Raw genomic sequence first — 18,306 nt, 5'->3', positions numbered from 1 at the left:
TAAAATGATGTCTCTGAATTATGGTGGCAAGATACCATTTTTATTGTTTCTTCTTAATCTTTAAGAAACTGATGGAGCTCAATGTTGGAGCTGGAGTACCTAAATAGGTCATACTCAGAGAAATGTCATGGTTACCTTACTCAGAGCAGAGTTCCTGAAATCTTGTTAAACTGCAAAAGAAATAAATAGTCAACATAAACAGTGTCCTGAGTTAAGAACCGAATGCCAAGAAAGACATATTTAACATCAACTAACACTCAGTAATAATACATTCGAAGTATTCTTAAACTCATTATGTAACATATTTTTCTTAATATATTTTGGTTATGTAAAATTTAGCCGGGAGACGAGTTATACCAGAATTCGGTTTTAAATCAGTTGTTCAACATTGATTTGCCTTATTACCACAAAATAAAAAAACATAACATTAGAAATACTTTACCACTAACAGTATTAGATTCTGTGCGAATTCAGCTTACTGAGAGAGTAAAGTTGAAAGTTTTATTCATGTTTCTTAAAGCTCAACAGTACACTTATATACAAGAATTAGTAACCACAGTTATATCAACAACCATGGTTAATCTTACTGCAGTTAATTAATCTAAATAGTAACTAATCATCCAACTGACTAACTAACTATTTACAACAATAACAGCAATAATCCAAGATCCCCCCTCAAGTTGGTGGGTGATGAATGTCAAGCACCCCCAACTTGGATAGCAAATGACAATGCAGAGAATTAGGAACTGCTTTGGTAAATAAGTCTGCACTCTGCTCATGAGTGGGAACATAGACAGGATGCACTAACCCTTCTTTAATCTTGGCTCGAAAAATGTGGCAATCTATGTCAATATGCTTGGTACATTCATGGAACATAGGGTTAAAAGCAATGTGGATAGTCGATTGATTGTAACATCCAAGTGGAATGGGCAGTAGTGGTGAAAAACCAAGATCATGTAAAAGTTGAGTGAGCCAAATGATCTCACAAACAGTAGATGCCATAGCCCTATGTTTAGCTTCTGAGGAGGATTTTGAAACTGTAATCTGCCTCTTAGACTTCCAGGACAACAAGGAATTTCCAAGAAAAATGCAGAAACCTGTCACGGATCTGCGAGTCATAAGGCAGGAAGCCCAATCAGAGTCACAAAAAGCTTGAATTTGCATGGAGCCATGAGCTAGAAAGAACAAACCTAAACTAGGAGAACCTTTGACATATCTAACAACGCTTTCAGAGCAGATTGCAGGTGTGATTGTTTAGGCTTGTGCATAAACTAACTAAGCAAATTAACTGTAAAAGTAATATCTGGTCTAGTAAGGAACAAATACAGCAGTTTACCTACTAACTTTTGATATACATAAGGATCAGCCAATAATGGATCTGCTTGCTGACCAGGGAAGGCATAATCATACTCCGAAGTAGTAAGTTTCAGTTGAGGATCAAGTGGCACTGAAGCTGGCTTAGCAGCACCCAAACTAGATTCTGCAATTAATTCTAAGGCCTATTTCCTTTGACATAAGGTAATGCCTTTGGAAGATCGGGCAACTTCAAATCCCAAGATATATCTTAGGATTCCCAAGTCCTTGAGTCTGAAATGAGAATGTAAAAGATCCTTAGTGAAGAATTTCACACAAAGAAAAGAAAAATTAAAGAAAATCAAGAAACGAAAAATAGAGAGAAGAGAGGAAGAGTTCTGGAATTTCAGTTTCAATTTCTCTAACTGCCGAATAACAGAGCAGGTGACTGATTTATACAGCCTATTTACAATGCGCAGCGTTTTATGCATATTACAAACTTTTACAATTGTTTGTAAACATTACAAACAAATCCCCAGTAGTAAGTTTGTAATTATTACACTTTCATACAACAACATAAACTGTAAACTATAGATTTAATAGGAAAACTTAGAAAGTCTTTTCTGCACCTTCACTTTACTCAATACTTAGTAGCCTAGATCATGGAGCTGCTGCTGCCAGTGATGACCAAATCATCAACATAGACAAGCAAAATGACAATCTATCCATTTTGTTTTCTAAAAAGAAAAGAGTGATCTAATAGAGACTGTTGATCAAAACCCCCTGTCAATAAAGCAGTGGTTAGTTTAGTGTTCCAAGCCCTGCAGGCCTGCTTTAAGCCATACAAGGACTTGTGCAATTTGCACACGAAAGACTGGTCATGCTGATTGGAAAAGCCTTGTGGTAAATGCATATAGATGTCCTCCTGCAGATCACCTTGCAAGAAGGCATTATCAATATCCAAATGAAAAAGTGACCATCCTTTCATAGATGCAATTGCCAAAACCAACCTGACTGTGACCATTTTTACTACAGGAGAAAAAGTCTTCTCATAATCAATGCCAGCCTGCTGTGTAAATCTTTTGGCCACTAATCTGGCCTTGTGCCTTTCCAAAGTCCAATCAGCATTATAGTTCAACTTATAAACCCATTTACATCCTATGGGAACCTTACCAGGAGGTAGAACAACCAGAGACCATGTCCCATTTCTCTCCAAAGCCTGAATTTCTTGTTGCATAGCTACCACCCACTTAGAATCTTTGGAAGCTTGGGCAAATGTGGTAGGTTCAGTAAGGTGAGAAATGCTGGATAAACAGTTTTTATAGGTGGGGGACAGTTTGGAATGTGTAATGTAGTGGTGGATGGGATATTTGACAGTAGATGTTTGATTTGATTTGGGTAAAGTAGGACATACAAAGTTAGTAGTCCAAATGGGAGGTTTAGTTGCTCTATTGGATTTCCTAGTAGGATTGTGAGGTGTTGGAATTGAGACAGCATTTGGTGAAGAAAGAGTGGAAGAACTAGGGAAAGTTGGTTATGTCTCTTGAAGATCAATAACAGAATAATCCGAATGTGGGATGAAATCATATGAGGCTGAAAGATCTTCTTCCATGAAAGTATCAATAGGAAAATGTGGTTTATTGGACTAATGTAGGAGAAAAGGAAAAGCAGATTCATAAAATTGAACATCCCTATTAACACATATGGTTTTTTAGTGAAGGTCATATAGAATGTAACCTTTCTTGGTGGGTGAGTAACCAAGAAACACACAAGGAATAGATCTTGGAGCAAACTTGTCCTGCATAGGAAGATTTACAGCATATGCCAAGCAGCCAAACACTTTCAGGTGATCTAATTTGGGCTTATGACCATAAAATTTTTCAAAAGGTGATAGACCATTTAGGACTCTAGTGGGCAATCTATTGATAATATATACAGGTGCCTTAACTGCATATCCCCTCAAATAATCAGGAATATGGGATTGAAATTTAAAAGCCCTAGCTATGTTAAGAATATGCCTATGCTTGCGTTCTACCACTTCATTTTGCTGTGGAGTGTAGACACAAATACTTTGATGTATAATCCCTAAGTCAGACAACATATCATGACATTGGTGATTGAAAAATTCCAACCCATTGTCAGTCCTAATGTACTTAGGTGTTTGGTCATATTGATTTTTAGCCATATGCAAAAAAGATTTCAGAGTTTGGAAAACATCATATTTGAATTGTATAAGAAAAAGCCAAGTTGTTCTAGTGAAGTCATCTTCCAAGGTAAGGAAAAACCTAGCATTTTCTTGAGTTGCAATTTTGTAAGGGCCCCAAACATCTAAGTGTAATAGTTCAAAAACATGGGATGTAGATGTGTCACTTAAAGGAAATGGTAGCCTAGTTTGCTTTGCTAGAGGACAGGCATTACAATGAAATTTATGTGTATTGCTAAATGCATGATGTAATTTCTGCAAAACAAGTAATGGAGCATGGCCTAATCTCCTGTGCCATAAAGTAATATCTTTGGAATGAAAAATTATATTAATTGAAGAATCAGTAGCTACATTGAAAGATGTTATGTAAAACCCCATTCCTGATTTAGTTAGATCATGAATTGTATTTAGTTAATTAATACTTTTTTCCTTTATTATTTGATTTTTGGTATTGTGGTAAGATAGGGGTATTTCTATCAGCTTTTAAAGTTGTTTTAAGGGGTGAAAACGAAGAAATAATTCCTGATGGGTTTGCATGTATCAAGAGGGAAAAATTTGAACATTTTTGCTAGGAAAAGCTTATGTGGTGGGGTTAGATGACATTTAGAAATTTTGGGGGGCATATTATAATTTCATAAAAATGTTTTGTTTAAAAGAAGAAGAAAACTGGGCAGTTCGCCCAAATGAAGAAGAGGAAAACGAGAGCAGAAAAAAGAAAGAAGAGAGGAAAGAAATGAAAGGGGAAAAAAAAAAAAAGAAGAGAAGAAAGAGTGGGTTCGGCCGAGAGTTAGAGTGAGAGAGGAAGAGAAGAAAAAGGAAGAACAAAGAGAAAGGAAGAAGATATATTAGTTTTTGAGTCTGTGAACAGTGCATCATCAAATCGTGATCTGGAGCTCGTCTGTCGTCCGATCGTTCTGATTTTTGGATATGTTGTTCATGAAACACAACTCTACATTCTAAATGGTGGAGATCGAAATCCAAGCACTGTAATAGGCAGCCAATTATAGGATTAGAAGGGTGCGTGGTTTTAATGAAAACTTTCCTTAAAATTTCATATCTATGCTTGCATGTTAATTTCTAGTATGGCATTTTTGTATTTTGATGAGGTTTGAGCTAAATGTGAAGCTTGCTTGGTTTATTTTTCCTTGCATATTTTCGGACAGATTCTAGAGTGGCTGTTTTGAGTTTTTAAAATGAAATGAACTTGCTTGCTAATTGAACTTGCATGCATTTGGTTGTTTCAATAAATTGTGATGGTGGCTGCATATTTTTGGCTGCATGCACTCGGCTGGACTGCATTTTGAGAGGTGCTTGAGTTATGTATTTAGACTAAAAGTTGGTTGGTTGAATACACTTGCATGCTTCCAATTGGACTGTCTTTGAGAAAATTGATTTCCATGGTGTGTTGAGCTATGCATGTGAGGTTATATATATATGATGTGGTAAATAATATTCTCGGTAAAAAGTGAAAACTGGGTGCTTTTCATCAGTTTTGAAAGTATATTTTAAAAACTTGCATTTTACCCCCTTTTTTTCCCATGAAATCTCATATGTTGGCATGATTTATCCTTATATGAAATATTGTTATTATTATTATTGTTGTTGTTTTTGCTCTTGGGTTTAATTATCATTATAATGTGTTATATGAGTTTTGACTTTTAAAAGTGACATTTACTTGTGATTTGTATTGGTTATATACTAAGATCATGTGATGTTGAAATAATTTTCAATCTAGGTTAAACCGTCAGTTTCTGAAACATGTTTAGAAAATTTTAGTTTCAACCCTATATGTGATTTTGAATATCATGTAATATATGTATAAATTATAAGCACATACGTAATATACTCTTGACTTACATGTTACTTGAGATTATGCATGAGTATGTTGTGGTGCTAAAACCACCCTACGAAGTACTTATCCCCCAGAGATACAAATTTTTGGCTCTGCCAAAGCAATGCAGGATTCCACCGGGTATGACACTTTCAGATTTTGGCTCTGTGCATGCGTATGACAGTTATCAGTGCTCTGCCTAGGCGTTGAGTGGTCCGCTAGGTATGACAGTTTTAAGGCTCTACCCGTGCGATGATAGACCTCGCCGGGTATGACAGGTACATCCCTCGCTCTGTTTGCGTGTGGGACGCCCACCAGGTATGACAGATTTTCCCCAGGGTACTAGTTGTGGTGAGAGTTTTTAATACCAAATGTTGAGGTTTTTATACAGAATCCGATACAGCTAAAGGAAGTAAGTCAGGTACAGTTTACTGAGTGCAGGATGGTTAGAAATAAATCACATATTGCATACATGAATGAGATGGTTGTTTCCATTGCATATTCATAAATTAATTGTCGCATGATTTGCTTGAAAATTGTTTGTTATTCATTATTTCTTTTTTTAAGACTTTTTAAACCTCCCTTTCCCCACTCACTGAGTATTTTAGCTCACCCTTTTTAAATGTCCCCCCACCCCCCCCCCCCCCCCCCCCCCCCCCCCCACGACCTTCCAAGATCGTGCCGAGCAGTGAGACTCCGCTCAAGGCTGTGCCACGCATTCGGTATTTGCAGTCTTATTATGTGGGTTTTATATTTATGTCGCATTGTATTTTGGACTTTCATTTCAAGAACTCATATTTCCCATCATGTATTTCCTTTTGTTTCATGTTTTGGAATGTATAGTATAAGTGAAAAACCTGATACCACAATTTTCCCTAACTCTTTTCTTTTGTAAAACGAAAGATGATGCATGTCTTTTTTTGAGATGTCTGAAATAAAAATACTATGATGTTATTCAGGAAAAGTAGGTCTTCTAACAGGTTTCTCAGTTTTTCTACATGGCACCTCTTGGGTATTTGAGACTTGTGGGAGCGCCCGGATCCTATAGGATGAGGAACTTCGGGACGGGTCGTGTCAACTTGGTATCAGAGCATGGTTTTCGATTTTTAAGGGCATTTGTTTTTTGAAATTTTCACGCATGCCAATTAGTCAGTTAATGAAGTTTATCTCCATCCATGAGTTTTTTTTTTTAGAAACCAATTTGTTTATGTTTTGTAGATATCAGCATGAGTCAAAGTGGCCAGCATCGCACGAAATCCATGAGAGAATTATTAGTTCCTAAAGTGCTTAGGAGGGTGAGTGAGCCTGGGGAAGAGAAAGTAGAAGAGTCGGGTGCCCACAGGTCGGGACCTCAGGGACCCCAGGAAGAATCAGATGCCGATAATCAAAATGCTGGGGAAGGACCAATGAGTGAACAAAATGCAGGGCTCCAAGGTGATAGGGATAACTGGAGCAGACTATAGCTGATGACTAGAGTAGTGCAGGATAGGATGCCTGGGTGTCAGGGAGAAGGAAAAACTATAGAGAGAGTAAGAAAATTAGGGGCAACAGACTTTGAGGGGACGAGAGATCCCATAAATGCCGACTCTTGGATGGATCAATTAGAGCAAGTATTTGGGATGATGGAGTGCACCGATGACCAAAAACTACGATCTGTTACCTTTCTACTTAAAGGTAGGGCTCGTCATTGGTGGAGATCAGTACAACCTAGATATGGGGATCCGATAATAATTACTTGGGCCAATTTCCATCAGGAGTTCTTCGATCATTATTTTCCTATGGTGTATCAGGACGCTAAGCAGAGTGAGTTTATCAGACTAACACAAGGAAATATGTCAGTGGAGGAATATTTGATTAAGTTTATTGAGTTATCTCGTTTTGCCCCACTTATAGCTGGAGATGAGAGAGCAAAATGTAGGAGATTTGAGGAGGGCCTCAGAGGTAGGATCAGAACAATGGTGGCCTCACACTGTTGCCTAGAGTTTGGGAAATTGACAGAGATAGCTATGAGAACTAAGAGTAATTTGGGAGAGTTTGATAAGAGAGAGCCACGAAGACCAAAACGTAGTAATCGTGAGTGGACAGTTAGTGGCCCTAGTAATAGAAATAAAAAAAGAGAGGGTAGTTTTTTTGAGACCTCGAGCAGTTCAGGACGGATTCAAAGACAGCCTCAGAGTCAACATTCAATGGACAATAGTAATTGGAATACGAGGTCTCAAGACAATAGATATCAGAGTAGTGGTGTTAGTGAGAGTCAATGACCACCCAGTAACAGTTGTGGTAGGTTTCACTCGGGGTAGTGTCAGAAAGGAGCTTCAGGTTGTTATCATTGTGGGCAGTTTGGCCATATCAAGAGAAATTGTCCCATTTTGGCCCAAGGTGATAATGCCTCAGTTCAGCAGAATTTCAAAGGAAATAGGGGCCAGTTTTAAGGACAATAGAGATCTCAGGTTCAAAAGGCCCAGGGTAGTGTTGCAGGTAGTAATAGTGCCAGACAGAGAGGAACAAAGCGACCTCAGACTTAAGCTCGTGCCTTTTCTTTCACCTAGCAGGATGCTTAAGCTACCTCAAACGTGGTTACAGGTATGTTGACTATTTTTTATCATGAGGCCCGTATTTTAATTAATCCAGGTTCTACACATTCTTTTGTTTCGTATCATTTTGTTGTGCATGCTAATAGAAAGTTAGAACCCTTAGAGTGTAAGTTAGCAGTAGCCACCCCTATTGGAGATTCTTTAGTGGTTGAGTATGTGTATAGACGTAGTGTGGTGAGGATTGGTGAGCATGAGTTGCAGGTAGATTTGATTTCTCTAGACATGCACGATTTTGATGTGATTTTGGGAATGGATTGGTTAGCCTTGCATCGTGCCACAGTAGATTGTTTCTGTAAGGAGGTAACCTTTAAGAAGCAAGAGAAACCAAAGTTTGTTTTCTGTGGAGAGCGTCGTATCCTTCCTTCTTGTGTTATTTCAACGATGACTACCAGGCGACTACTCAGGAAAAAATGTCCCGCTTATCTAGCTCATGTGGTGGACACTAGAATTAGTGAATTGAGGTTAGAGGATATTTTGGTAGTGAGGGAATTCCAAGATGTTTTTCCTGAAGACCTTCCTGATTTGCCACTTGATAGAGAAATTGAGTTCACTATAGATTTGGTTCCCGGTTCAACCCCCATATCCATGGCCCCTTATAGAATGGCATCACGGGAATTGCAAGAGTTAAAGGTACAACTGCAAGAATTGGTGGATAAGGGTTTCATTAGACCTAGTGTGTCACCGTGGGGAGCACTAGTTTTATTTGTTAAAAAGAAAGATGGTACTTTCAAATTATGCATATATTACTGGTAGTTAAATAAGGTAACGATGCGTAACAAGTATCCTTTGCCACGGATCGATGACTTATTTGATCAATTGCAGGGTGCTAGGGTCTTCTCCAAAATAGATCTAAGGTCTGGTTACCATCAACTAAAGATTAGGGAGACTGATATACCAAAAACAGCATTCAGGACCCGTTATGGACATTATGAGTTCTTAGTGATGCCTTTTGGCTTAACCAATGCTCCTGTAGCTTTTATGGTCCTTATGAATAGGGTGTTTTGTCCATACCTGGACTAGTTTGTCGTTGTGTTCATTGATGACATCTTAGTGTATTCAAGAAATGAGGAGAAACATGAGGAACACCTTAGGATGGTCCTACAAACCCTCAGGAAAAATAGACTTTATGCGAAGTTTAGCAAGTGTCAGTTTTGGCTCAATCAGATTGCATTCTTGGGTCATGTGATCTCGGCGGAGGGTATTTATGTGGATCCCCAGAAAGTAGAAGCAATGTTGAACTGGGAGAGACCTATCAATGTGACAGAAGTGAGGAGTTTCCTCGGGTTAGCCGAATACTATCAGAGATTTGTGGAAGGATTTTCTAAGATAGCAGCCCCTTTGACTAGATTGATTCGGAAGGAGGTGAAGTTTGAGTGGGATGACGTTTGTGAGCGGAGTTTCTAGGAATTGAAAGTAGGGCTAACTTTAGCCCCCGTACTTGCCTTGCCTTCCTATAATGATGGATTGGTGGTGTTTAGTGATGCATCCAGTCAATGTTTAGGTTGTGTGTTGGTGCAACATGGGAGAGTAATAGCCTATGCCTCCAGGCAACTCAAGAAACACGAGATTAATTACCCAACCCATGACTTGGAACTCGCAGCGATAGTCTTTGCTTTAAAAATTTGGAGACATTATCTATATGGGGTAACTTGTTAGATTTTTACGGACCATCAGAGTTTGAAATATTTGTTTACTCAAAAGGAATTGAATCTGAGGCAGAGAAGGTGGATTGAGCTTATCAAGGATTATGACTATATGATTGATTATCATCTTGGTAAGACCAACGTAGTGGCGAATGCCCTATGTAGAAAAACCCTGAGCGTCATGGCGCATATGAAGGTGCGTTATCCCTTGCTTACAGAGTTGAGGACCTTAGGAGTTGAGTTGGGAATGAATGAGTTAGGGGTACTTTTAGCACATTTTCAAGTTAGGCCTATTTTGGTGGATCGAATCAGAGAGTCTCAGTTTATGGACCCTAATATAATGAAGTTAATGGGAGAAGTAAGTGAGGGGTTGCGAATAGATTTCTGGATCAGGGGCGATGGTATGTTAATGATGGGGAATAGACTTTGTGTGCCCAATGCAGAAGAGTTGAAAAGGGAGATTTTAGAGGAGGCTCATTCGTTAGCCTATGCTATGCATCCAGGTAGTACGAAGTTGTACCATACTCTAAAGGAACATTATTGGTGGCCAGGTATGAAAAGGGAAGTAGCTGAGTTTGTTTCTAGATGCTTAGTTTGTCAACAAGTTAAGGCTGAACATCAGAGGCCAGCAAGATTGTCCTAACCGCTTCCTATTCCATAATGGAAATGGGAGCACATTACCATGGACTTCGTGATAGGCCTCCCTCGTACTACATATAAGCATGATGGTATATGGGTGATTGTTGACCGGTTGACAAAGTCTACTCATTTCTTACCGATTAAGACCACCTATTCACTTAATAGTTTGGTGAGCATCTATGTCATAGAGATTGTGAGACTTCATGGTGCCCATGTCTCTATAGTATCAGATCGGGATCCCAGGTTCACATCTAGATTTTGGCCAAGTTTACAGAAGGCTTTAGGTACCAAACTAAACTTTAGCACAGCATTCCACCCTCAGACTAATGGGCAATCAGAGAGGACAATTTAGACCTTAGAGGATATGTTACGGGCTTGTATAATGGAATTCAAGGGTAGTTGGGATGTGTATTTACCCTTGATGGAATTCGCCTATAATAACAGTTATCACTCTAGTATTGGGATGCCACCATATGAAGTTTTATACGGTCGAAAATGTAGAACTCCAATGTGTTGGGATGAGGTTGGAGAGAGGAAATTGTTAGGCCCTGAGATTGTGCAAGACACCAATAAGAAGATTAGTATTATCAGGGCAAGACTTAAAGCGACTTAAGATAGACAAAAGAGTTATGCCGATAAGCGAAGAAGGGAGCTTGAATTCCAAGTGGGTGATAAGGTTTTCCTAAAAGTTTCACCATGGAAAGGGGTGTTAAGGTTTGGCAAGCGAGGTAAGTTAAGCCCAAGATATATTGGCCCTTATGAGATTCTTGGAAGAATTGGTGAAGTAGCATACCAATTGGCATTGCCACCAGAATTAGAGAGAATCCATAACGTCTTCCATGTTTCCATGCTCCGTAAGTATGTAGCAGACCCCTCCCATGTTCTCCAACAACAACTGATTCAATTGGATGAGCACTTAACTTATGAGGAAAGGCCGGTTCAAATTGTAGATTATAAAGAGCAAATGCTCCGTACTAGAACCATTCCTTGGGTAAAAGTCGTATGGGAGAATCATGCAATCGAAGAGGCAACATGGGAGCCTGAAAATGTCATGCGGACTAAGTGCCCGTACCTTTTTCAATAAGGTTAGCAAAATTTCGGGGACGAAATTCTTTTAAGGGGGGGAAGTTGTAAAACCCCATTCCTAATTTAGTTAGATCATGAATTGCATTTAGTTAATTAATTCTTTTTTTTTTTAATTATTTGATTTTTGGTATTGTGGTAAGATAGGGGTATTTTTGTCAGTTTTTAGAGTTGCATTAAGGGGTGAAAACGAAGAAATAAATCCTAATGGGTTAGCATGCATCAAGAGAGAAAAAATTGGACCTTTTTGCTAGGAAAAGCTTATGTGGCGGGGTTAGTGACATTTAGAAATTTTGGGGGGCATATATAAGTTTAGGAAAATGTTTTGTTTAAAAGAAGAAGAAAACTGGGCAGTTCGCCCAAATGAAGAAGAGGAAAACGAGAGCAGAAGAAAGAAAGAAGAGAGGAAAGAAATGAAAGGGGAAAAAAAAAAAAAAAAAAAAAAGAGAAGAAAGAGTGGGTTCGGCCGAGAGTTAGAGTGAGAGAGGAAGAGAAGAAAAAGGAAGAACAAAGAGAAAGGGAGAAGATATATTAGTTTTTGAGTCTGTGAACAGTGCATCATCAAATCGTGATCTGGAGCTTGTTTGTCATCCGATCGTTCTGATTTTTGGATATGTTGTTCATGAAACACAACTTTACATTCTAAATGGTGGAGATCGAAATCCAAGCACTGTAATAGGCAACCAATTATAGGATTAGAAGAGTGTGTGGTTTTAATGAAAACTTTCCTTAAAATTTCAGATCTATGCTTGCATGTTAATTTCTAGTATGCCATTTTTGTATTTTGATGAGGTTTGAGCTAAATGTGAAGCTTGCTTGGTTTATTTTTCCTTGCATGTTTTTGGATAGATTCTAGAGTGGCTGTTTTGAGTTTTTAAAATGAAATGAATTTGCTTGCTAATTGAACTTGCATGCATTTGGTTGTTTCAATAAACTGTGATGGTGGCTGCATATTTTTGGTTGCATGCCCTCGGTTGGACTGCATTTTGAGAGGTGCTTGAGTTATGTATTTGGACTAAAAGTTGGTTGGTTGAATACACTTGCATGCTTCCAGTTGGACTGCCTTTGATAAAATTGATTCCCATGGTGTGCTGAGCTATGCATGTGAGGTTATATATATATATATATATATATGATGTGGTAAATAATATTCTCGGTAAAAAGGGGAAATGAGGTGCTTTTCGTTAGTTTTGAAAGTATGTTTTAAAAACTTGAATTTTACCCCTTTTTTTTCCATGAAATCTCATATGTTGGCATGATTTATCCTTATATGAAATATTATTATTATTGTTATTATTGTTTTTGCTCTTGGGTTTAATTATCATTATAATGTGTTATATGAGTTTTGACTTTTAAAAGTGATATTTACTTATGATTTGTATTGGTTATATACTAAGATCATGTGATGTTGAAATAATTTTCAATCTAGGTTAAACCGTCAGTTTCTGAAACATGTTTAGAAAATTTCAGCTTCACCCCTATATGTGATTTTTTATGTCATATATGTATGATCTACATAATATACTCTTGACTTACATGTTACTTGAGATTATGCATGAGTATGTTGTGGTGCTAAAACCACCCTACGGAGTACCCATCCCCCAGAGATACAGATTTTTGGCTCTACCCGAGCGATGCAGGATTCTGCCGGGTATGACAGTTTCAGATTTTGGCTCTGCGCATGCGTATGACAGTTATCAGTGCTCTGCCTAGGCGTTGAGTGGTCCGCCAGGTATGACAGTTTTTAGGCTCTGCCCGCACGATGATAGACCTTGTTGGGTATGACAGGTACGTCCCTCGCTCTGCCTGCGTGTGAGACGCCTACCAGGTATGACAGATTTTCCCCAGGGTACTAGTTGTGGTGAGAGTTTTTAATACCAAATGTTGAGGTTTTTATACAGAATCCGATACAGCTAAAGGAAGTAAGTTAGAGTATAGTTTATTGAGTGCAGGATGGTTAGAAATAAATCACATATTGCATACATGAATGGGATGGTTGTTTCCATTGCATGTTCATAGAATTATATCGTCGTCAGGATTTGCTTAAGAATTGTTGTATGTTATTATTATTTCTTTTTTTTTAAGAACTTTTATAAACCTCCCTTTTCCCCCCCTCACTGGGTTTTTCGGCCCACCCCTTTTTAAATGGCCTCCCCCCCCCCCCCCCTCACCAGGACCTTTCGGAGATCGTGCCGAGCAGTGAGACTCCGCTCAGGGCTGTGCCATGCGTCAACATCTTATTATGTGGGTTTTATATTGATGTCACATTGTATTTTGGACTTTTGTTTCAAGAACTCATGTTTCCCATCATGTATTTCCTTTTGTTTCATGTTTTGGAATGTATAATATAAGTGGAAAACCTGATACCACAATTTTCCCTAACTTTTTTCTTTTGTAAAACGAAGATGATGCATGTCTTTTTTTTGAGATGTTGGAAATGAAAATACTATGATGTTATTCAGGAAAAGTAGGTCTTCTAACAGGTTTCTCAGTTTTTCTACATGGCATGTCTCGGGTATCCGAGTCTTGTGGGAGCGCCCGGATCCTATAGGATGAGGAAATTCGGGACGGGTCGTGTCATGTTATTTTTCTATTACAATGATCATACTCTTGAATACCTACGGTTTTATTGAAAATTGAAATAAAATCAAGAAAACATATTTGTAATTTTGAAAAACACATGAAATGATAGAGCCCTTGGCATTGCTTACCAATCCCCTTCAGTTTGCCACTCCAAAGATCCTGGATAACACAAAAATCCGGATAAAATTTAATACAACAATTATTGTCAGAGGCTAGTTTAGACACTGATATCAAATTGTATTTGAAATCTGGTATGTATAGAACTTTTTCAAGAGACAAATGATCTTGCAATTTGACATAACCAACTTGTGCAATTGAAGTTTTTGTTCCATTTGCGAGACTAACAAAGCTAGATACGGGTGGCTTACTAATAACATCATGGTTGTTAGTATCCTACGATACCCGATACGTATCATACGATACGATTCGATACAGGTCGCCAACGATATGTATCAGAGGGTGTATCCTAAACTATTCGATACATTGATATGTATCCTACGATATGATACGTATCCGTTCATATCTTTAAAAATATCGATATAAATCGATACGACTTTATTAATTTGGGCCAAATGTCCAAAAAAAAAATTCAGGTCGAAACCGGGTCATCCAACCGGATTCACTAGAACTTATCCAAATTTACCTATTTTGCATGGAGAAAGTAAAGAGGAATATGTATTGCCCATTTTATATGATAATAATAATATAAGTGGAGATATAGATATTGACATTTATCTTGGAATTTTGTGATTAATTTTGATTATGTAATACCGTAATTTAAAGTCAATAATGCCACAAAATTCTTTAATTAATCTTGGGGATTATATTAATTTTTGGAAAATTTTGATTATTTTATTAATTTTTTTGAAAAAGACGTATCTTACGATACGATACGATACGCGATACACGATTCAAAAAATTAGGTTTTCGATATACGATACGATACACGATTTTATAACCATGAATAACATGAGACCCAAAATTTTTGAAATTATGGGTCATATGGTCAGTGGCCCCAGAGTCAAGAATCCAATCATCCATGATGTTACAATTTGAGTATAAGGAAATGATTTTACCTGCCAAATTAGCAGATGGCGTTCCCACATTCTTCTTCCCCAATAGTTGTAGCAATTGTGCATATTGTTCTAGAGTTAAAATGTTTCCCAGATTGGTACCTCCTTTGCTATTGTTAGATGTAAAGTCATTGTTCGAAGCTTGTTCTTGACTTGCATTCACTTGATTAGCTTTAACCTTTGATCCTGCCCTTCCTTTAGTGAACTGAAAGTCTGTTGGGTACCCATGCAACTTGTAACGGGTATCTCTTTTATGACCTGCAATGTGACAGTAATCACATTCTACGTAAGGCTTCTTGCCTTTGTACTTTGAATTATGACCCTGATTTCTTTGATTTCCCTGTGAATATAGTGTTGTAGTAACCTCAGTGTTTGGATTTGATCTAGTCAAAATCTTTTGACTCTCATCTTGACTCACGATTGAGTACGCTTGTTTGATTGAGGGTAGAGGAACCATCAATAGAATCTGGCTTCTCACCAAGGCATATGATTCGGTTAATCCCATCAAAAACTAAAGTAGTTTTTGCTGGTTAAGATAAGCCAAATAGGCATTTGCTGACTCACTGTCTGGTGGTGGTAGACTTACTAATGAACTTAATTTGTCCCATAAGGTTTTCAGCTTGTTGTAGTAGACTGCGACTGAATTTGTTCCTTGCACCATATTCGTTATCTCTCTATGTATACCAAACACCCTTGTGCCATTAACTTTGTTGTATTGTTCCTTGAGATCTTCCCAGACCTGATAGGCACCAGTAGAGTAAACGATACTATTAAAAATTTCCTTCGAAATAGTGTTAAAGATCCACGCTAGAACTAATAAATTACATCGTTCCCACTGCACATGTGAAGACTGATTATAATTTGATTTTTCACAAGATCCATCCACAAAACCTAATTTGTTCTTTGCTCTTAAACAAACTGTCATTGCGCGACTCCATATTCCATAGTTTTCCATTCCAGTGAGTTGCTCTGAAACTAGGATAGAACCAAGAGTATCTGACGAATGGATGTATAAAGGTAGCTTGAATCACTGACATTCGACATATTGAATCTTTAGGGTTGAGTTGGTTGAGCTAAAATTAGAGGTAAGATTGATGAATTGATGAAGACAAATAGCTGATCTTGAAGTAGGATCTTCAATTTTGAGCTTGATTCTTTCAATGGAAGCTCATTGATTTGGCATATTGAAAACCTGCTCTGATACCATGTGCGAATTCAGCTTACTGGGAGAGTAAAGTTGAGAGTTTTATTCATGTTTCTTAAAGCTCAACAGTACACTTATATACAAGAATAAGTAACCATAGTTATATCAGCAACCATGGTTAATCTTACTACAGTTAATTAATCTAAATAGTAACTAATTATCCAACTGACTAACTAACTATTTACAACAATAACAGCAATAATCCAAGAGATTCTTTCAAAAATTGATCATCAATTCAGGGAATCCATGTACTTTTTTAAGAATGTTTTTAATTATTAATCCATATTCTACAGGGAGCATTGACCTAATTTAGAAACATGGCTTACTTAAATTTGATGATAGTTTTCCAAGTAAACAAAACAAAGTACTTCGTTTTCAAACAAAAGATGCGAAAGGAACGAAGATAAACCATTTATAGAAAGCAAAAGGGATAGGATAGTAAATTAAAAATGCAATGGAAGTAGAGTGAAGATGACACCGTTTTAGAAGCACTTCTGGATTATATAGAAACAGATTCTTCTGATGAAGGTTTTCAATGGATGTTTTCAGAGAAAGCAAACAATCATTGGCTTCCTTGTAATATGATCCTCTAGTTATACAGGGATCATAACCATATTCCTCCTGCAGAGATGGAAGACTGTTTTCCAAGGTTGCAGATGGTAGTCTGCCCTGAAAATTTGGGCTGTCCAATATGATTTTTCTTCTCTTATCAGATGATTGATTTGTAAATTTCCCATCGGCTGAAAATTCCTTAAAAAAGGGCCATGAATCGCATACCATACGCAGGCACCAAGGCAGATATGTGTCAAAACAAAAACAATTAAAAAGAAAACCTACGTTACCTTGATATATGATAATAAAATTGACAAAGAACCTAGGCAGAATTTTTTTTTTTTTTTTTTTTTTTAATCTTTTTAGGGTAATCCTTGACGATGTGACGAAATTTGTAAAAAAGAAAGATACACCTAGTTGGGGGAACATGTGAGACTAACCCTTCAAAAGAAATCAATACACTGAAATGAAGAAAAAAGATGCATAACATACAATACAAATTAGGAAAACCTCTAGCCATTATAGCCAAAAGAAAAAAAATCATGCAAAGAAATAAAGCAAAACCTTGGGTGGGAATCTGACATAATTGGAACTTGGGGTACTGTTAACCATGTTACCATGCAAAGCAAGCTGCAACTTTGAGAAAACTCATGCCGGTTTTTTTTGTCTTTTTACAATAAATTAGTTAGAGCAAGTTGGGTTTTAGCGCCAGTTTTTCAATTCAACACGTTATGTGTTTTCCAACAAAATGCAAGTCGGAGCTCAAGTGGCAGAGCAAGTTGTTGATCTAATGGTGGAAGATTACAGCTGAAGAATAAGTTCAACGGAGAAGATTGTTTGAAAGATCAAGTGGTTGTGTATAAATTGTAGTCACTGTCAAGATTCATGCATGAAAATTTTTCTGTTAAGAAAGAAATATAAACACGTATTCTTTATACTCTGTTTTTCTGCATTTTTTTCTCTGTTACTCTTTTCTTCACATGGTATCAAAGCTGCCGACAAATATCAATGACAGATCCTAAGGCATCTTCTTCTTCAGCTTCAGTTGTAGACGAAATGACAACAACCTCCATGTCAACCTCACCTTTAAGCAATACGCTTCCAACTATTTCTGTAAAACTAGGAGAAAGAAATTATGCATACTGGAAATCTCAGGGGCTTCCAGCCTTGAAAGCTTTTGATCTGGAAGGTTTTGTAACAGGTGAAAAATCCTATCCCTCATCCTTTATTCTTGTTTATGAATCCAAAAAAGAAGTAAATTCTGAATATATAATGTGGAAGAAAGTTGATCAGTTCTTGTTTGGTTGGTTAAATTCATCAATTTTCGAAAAAATGTTCCGGCATGTAGTAAACTGTAATATTGCGTATGATATATGGCATACTTTAGAGATGCATTTTCTTACTGATTCTAAGGCTAGAGTGCTGCATTTAAGAAATCAATTACAAACAACTGGGAAGGATGACTCAAGTTTAAACGACTATGTGCTAAAGATGAAAGAAATTGCTAGCTTCTTAACCACTAGTAGTGTAACTGTTAGTGATGAAGAGCTAGTGCTTTACATTCTTAATGGTCTTGGTTCTGAATATGATGCCATGGTTGCCACCTTA

General features: G+C 37.4%; 1 protein-coding gene across 1 annotated transcript; it reads right to left on the bottom strand.

The window, feature by feature from the left end:
- Window positions 1–43: 43 nt before the first annotated feature.
- Window positions 44–16,942, bottom strand: LOC116123584. Its single transcript, XM_031409330.1, has 2 exons — window positions 16,625–16,942; window positions 44–170 (listed from the first exon to the last, which is right to left on the bottom strand). Exons 1-2 carry the CDS (start codon window positions 16,924–16,926, stop codon window positions 137–139), a joined length of 336 nt encoding a protein of 111 aa, XP_031265190.1. The 5' UTR covers window positions 16,927–16,942; the 3' UTR covers window positions 44–136.
- Between the last annotated feature and the right edge of the window lie 1,364 nt (window positions 16,943–18,306).

This window comes from Pistacia vera, unplaced genomic scaffold (genome assembly GCF_008641045.1).
Source record: "Pistacia vera cultivar Batoury unplaced genomic scaffold, PisVer_v2 Contig143, whole genome shotgun sequence".
In the NCBI taxonomy this organism is placed as follows: Eukaryota; Viridiplantae; Streptophyta; class Magnoliopsida; order Sapindales; family Anacardiaceae; genus Pistacia; species Pistacia vera.
The sequence above is the reverse complement of the archived record's forward strand: the minus strand, read 5'-3'. Positions and strand labels throughout refer to the sequence as shown.